The sequence below is a fragment of the Chinchilla lanigera genome, unplaced genomic scaffold (genome assembly GCF_000276665.1).
Source record: "Chinchilla lanigera isolate Chin_1 unplaced genomic scaffold, ChiLan1.0 scaffold00122, whole genome shotgun sequence".
NCBI classification, from domain to species: domain Eukaryota; kingdom Metazoa; phylum Chordata; class Mammalia; order Rodentia; family Chinchillidae; genus Chinchilla; species Chinchilla lanigera.
Genome location: NW_004955523.1, coordinates 304,244 through 309,061, shown reverse-complemented (window position 1 = coordinate 309,061; position 4,818 = coordinate 304,244). Strand labels below are relative to the sequence as shown.

At 52.7% G+C, this 4,818-nt stretch overlaps 1 protein-coding gene across 1 annotated transcript in view; it reads left to right on the top strand.

The window, feature by feature from the left end:
* Positions 1-1,881, top strand: part of Fos (FBJ murine osteosarcoma viral oncogene homolog) — a 3,548-nt gene extending 1,667 nt beyond the window's left edge. The window contains exons 3-4 of the mRNA XM_005409369.2: positions 240-347; positions 458-1,881. Of these exons, the coding sequence (XP_005409426.1) occupies positions 240-347; positions 458-1,099 (750 nt within the window). The 3' untranslated portion in view covers positions 1,100-1,881. The remainder of the gene's footprint in view (positions 1-239; positions 348-457) is intronic.
* The last annotated feature ends 2,937 nt before the right edge of the window (positions 1,882-4,818 follow it).

The following is a 4,818-nucleotide window of genomic DNA, read 5'->3' as shown; positions in this document are numbered from 1 at the left end:
CGCGCCCCCCACCGCACGCGCGCCGGCGCTTCCACCCCGAGCCCGCCTCTGCCGGTTGCTCCCGGAGAAGCGCCCCGGTCGTGCCCGCCCTGGTGGTTTCCTCCTCCTGCTTCCGCCGGGCGTCGCGTTCCCTGCGGGACAGCCAGCCCGCCGCGCAGCTTGGGGTGCGAGCGGGGCCGTTTGGTCGCGGGGCGCGCGGCGGCACTGTAACTGAGCCCGCGTCCGCTTTGTCGCCGTAGTTATCCCCGGAAGAAGAGGAGAAAAGGCGAATCCGCAGGGAGAGGAATAAGATGGCTGCAGCCAAGTGCCGGAACCGCAGGCGGGAGCTGACCGACACGCTGCAGGCGGTGGGTAGAGCCCGGGGCCGTGCCCGGGACCGCCGCGAGGCAGAGCGGGAGGCCGGGCGCAGGGCGGGCCCGCGAGTCTGTGGCTCACGCTCGCTTCCCCTCCGCTGCAGGAGACGGACCAGCTCGAAGATGAGAAGTCCGCGCTGCAGACCGAGATCGCCGGCCTGCTGAAGGAGAAGGAGAAGCTGGAGTTCATCCTGGCCGCGCACCGGCCGGCCTGCAAGATCCCCGACGGCCTGGGCTTCCCGGAGGAGGTGTCCGTGGTGTCCCTGGATCTGAGTGGGGGCCTGCAGGAGGCTGCCACCCCGGAGTCCGAGGAGGCCTTCGCGCTGCCCCTGCTGCGCGAGCCCGAGCCCAAGCCCCCGGCGGCGCCCGGGAAGGGCCTCGGCAGCGCGGAGCTGAAGGCGGAGCCCTTCGACGACTTCATGTTCCCCGCGTCGGCCAGGCCCGGCGGCTCGGAGACGGCGCGCTCCGTGCCCGACGTGGACCTGTCCGGCTCCTTCTACGCGGCGGACTGGGAGCCCCTGCACGGCGGCGCTCTGGGGCTGGGGCCCGTGGCCGCGGAGCTGGAGCCCCTGTGCACCCCGGTGGTCACCTGCACGCCCGGCTGCACGGCCTACACGTCTTCCTTCGTCTTCACCTACCCGGAGGCCGACTCCTTCCCCAGCTGCGCCGCGGCCCACCGCAAGGGCAGCAGCAGCAACGAGCCCTCCTCTGACTCGCTGAGCTCGCCCACGCTGCTGGCCCTGTGAGCCGCGGGGAGGAGGCCGCGGCGCCCCGAGCGCCGCCGCCCACGTCGGTGCATTTCAGGGGAGAGACCTGTCTTCCCGCGAGGGTTCCTGTAGACCCGGGAGGACCGTACCTGTGCGCGAAACACACCAGGCAGTGGGTGGAAGCACCCTTGGGTGGACCGAGCCCTCACCTCTTCCGGAGATGTAGCAAAACGCATGGAGTGTGTGTTGTTCCAGTGACACCTCTGAGAGCTGGTAGTTAGTAGCATGTTGAGCCAGGCCTGGGTCTGTGTCCCTTCCTCTTTCTCCTTAGTCTTCTCATAGCATTAACTAATCTGTTGGGTTCATTATTGGAATTAACTTGGTGCTGGATATTTTCAAATTGTATCTAGTGCAGCTGATTTTAACAATAACTACTGTGTTCCTGGCAATAGTGTGTTCCGATTAGAAATGACCAATATTTAACTAAGAAAAAGATACGACTTTATTTTCAAGTAGATAGAAATAAATAGCTATATCCATGTACTGTAGTTTTCCTTCAACATCAATGTTCATTGTAATGTTACTGATCATGCATTGTTGAGGTGGTCTGAATGTTCTGACATTAACAGTTTTCCATGAAAACGTTTTATTGTGTTTTTAATTTATTTATTAAGATGGATTCTCAGATATTTATATTTTTATTTTATTTTTTTCTACCTTGAGGTCTTTGACATGTGGAAAGTGAATTTGAATGAGAAATTTAAGCATTGTTTGCTTATTGTTCCAAGATATTGTCAATAAAAGCATTTAAGTTGAATGCAGCCAACCTGTGCTCTTCTCATTCTGGGAGTTTTGTAAGGTTCTGAAAGGTGTCACTGAAGACCAGTTTGTCAAGAAGGGCGGCTCCTGGGGGGGAACACACCCTCCTATCTGATCCCTTATCAAAGAGGAAAATGAAACTTGAGAGCTGAATTGGGAAAATTTCTGAAATGCGTGTCTCCTTTGCATTGCTAAAGTTCTCCACGTAGTTCAGGAGGCAGAAACCTGCTGTGCAGTAACAGTTGTGGGGGTGCGTCTTCCTGCTTTTTTGTTTTGGGAGCCAAGGGGAGAATATTCAAGTCTGCTTGTGCCAGTCTTAAATTCAGACTTTTATTCAATTTATTTATTTATTTATTTATTTTTGTGAGACAGGCTCTTACTATGTACTCTTGGCTGGCCTAAGACTCGCTTATGTAGCCCACATTGGCTCCAAACTTGCGGGGTCCTCCTGCCTTAGCCTCCAGAGGCCTCTTAGGCTTGTGCCACCAGACCAGGCTAATTCAGACGTTTTGATCTCAAAGGAATCCTTGCAGTAAACAGATCCGTGCTTTGCACAAAGTATATACCTTTTTTTGCGGGGGGTGCTGGGCATGGAACTCAGGTCCTCACGCAGTGCTAGGGAAGTGCTTTGTCATTAAGCTACACCTCCAGCCCTATTTTAACGTTTTATTCCCAGAAAGTCATGCCAACGGTTATTCCTGCCGCAAAGGTGAACCAGCGAAGAGCGGTTGGGATGAACGGCTTTCTCAGCACCCTGCTGTGGGGTTGTCATCTTTACTTCCACTCGTTATTCTGCACATCTTGCTGAACTACCTCAACACTTGGGTCAAAGAAAGTTTGCTTGTTAAAGAAAACCTCAGTGCTTAACTCTGACATGTATACGTTTAGTTGGCCTGTTTAATTCACAAGAGGAAAGAGGACCACTGTCTTATCCCTTAGTAGAAAGTACATTGTCATTTTTGAAGTTGCTCTAACACCAGATGCCTTCATTCATTTGATAGCAGGGGAGGAAAGAGCTGGCTCTGAGAATCCAAGTGATCTCAGACAGTCCAAGTACTGACTGATCGTTCTGTAAATAAAAAGTTACATTTGGCTGAATAAGAAGTCAACCTGGCTCTGCATAAGCTTTAACTTAGGAACGGTATCATCTTAAAGAAGAGCGTGACCTTTGTCTGGATGACCTTTGGTCGTGGGGACTTCCGGCACTCACATAACCCATGCAAAGGAGACTCTGCCCTTCCACCCCGCTCTCCAGGGTCACATGGGAGCGGAGCTTGGGAGCCAGAGACTGCGCTTGCACAAGCTGGGTGGGAGTCCCAAGGCCGGCCTCCCAGTGCTACGGTGATAATGGGAATCAGTGGGTGGGCATGGGCTGTCACAACTGTTCAAGTTGAAAGTTTGCGTTTAAAATGCCAGTTCCACTGAGCTTGAGGCCCCTACCTGTGTCCTTCCTGCTCCTCCCACAGTAATTGACACTTGGCAGCAAATTACGGCCTTTTAGAGCATGCTGATATCACACACCGCTTAATGCTGCTTTTGCCTGCCTTGCAATATTGAAAGTAGCCTTAGGATCATTGCTGTTCAAGGGGCAAATATCTTACGTCCTTTAGATATGACCTAACTTAAATCCAGAATTGTTGTAACTAACATTTGGATCTGAAATAGCCTGTCAGAAACCCAGCAGACTCCCGTAAAGTACAAGGCAATAACCTGAGGAAGGAGATTTCCCAGGGCCCTCCTGCTGGACATTGTCCTGTTCTGGGGAAGCTCATCGGCAACCCCCGGCATGCTATGCTGACTGCAGAGGGATGCCACACCTTTCCCTTTGACAGCTCCCGCACAGGCCCTTCTTCTAGATCATCACAGCCTGGATGCTCTGTCAACAAGACTGCACTAAGACCGTAAGAATGCTAGGTGTGGCAGTGCATGCCCGTAACCCCAGCTATGAGGAAGGCTGAGGCTGGATGATAACAGGTTTTAGCCAGCCTGTGCGATTTAGCAAGACCCTGTCTCAAAATGAAAAGGGCTGAGGATGTATTTTAGTGGCAGGGTGCTAGTACAGCATGCTGGAGGCCCTGGGTTTGATCTCCAGTATTGGGGGCGTGCTCTGAGGAGAGGGAATCTCTTCTAGAAGTCATAGGGTTCCCCAGGACTAATACCCTGCTAAGCCCCCTGACCACCACTTTCATGGCCTCAAGAGAAGAACCAAATGTGGTGGTGCCTGACTGTAACGCCAGCTCTTGAGAGACTGAACCATGAGTTTAAGACCAGCAGCTTGAAACTGGCTACCTAGTGAGTTTGAGGCCAGCCTGAACTGCATAGTGAGACCTGTCTCGAAAAGAAAGAGAGAGAGAGAGAGAGAATTCCTTTTGAAGTGCTCTTTCCAAGTGCTTTCCTAGCTCAGTGCAGTGACGGCATGGACGACTGACAGTGGAAGACTTCGATTCCCACTCTAAGACATGGTCTCACACTAGTCCCAAAGAAGCAGCTATGTCAGGACGTCACCATTAACACTGATCTGAGACATACATAGAGAATGGAAGGGGCTGGGGGCGGAGGTCACCTCCTTACGGGAATGTCCAGTGTAGCTCACTGGAGGACCACCAGACCTGGCTCAGAGCCTGGGCATGTAGTACTTGGCTAATGAATATTTTGCTCGGTCGGTGAATGAATAAATTCTACCCTATTTCCCACAAAAAGACATACATGCCATTCGTATTCCGTAACTTCTATTGCAGGCCCCGTTAGGACGTTAAGCAATGGGAATGTCACATGTTTTGTGTCTGGCTGCAGACACACCCTTTCCCCTCACTCCCTTCTATCCCTGGTTCCTGGAATTCCTGCACTTCCTCCTCAGCTAACCTCTGCCAGTTCAGCTCCAAAGCAAAGGCACTGCCACTCTGCTCCTGGATCGAAATTAATTTTAGGTGGAAACAAGG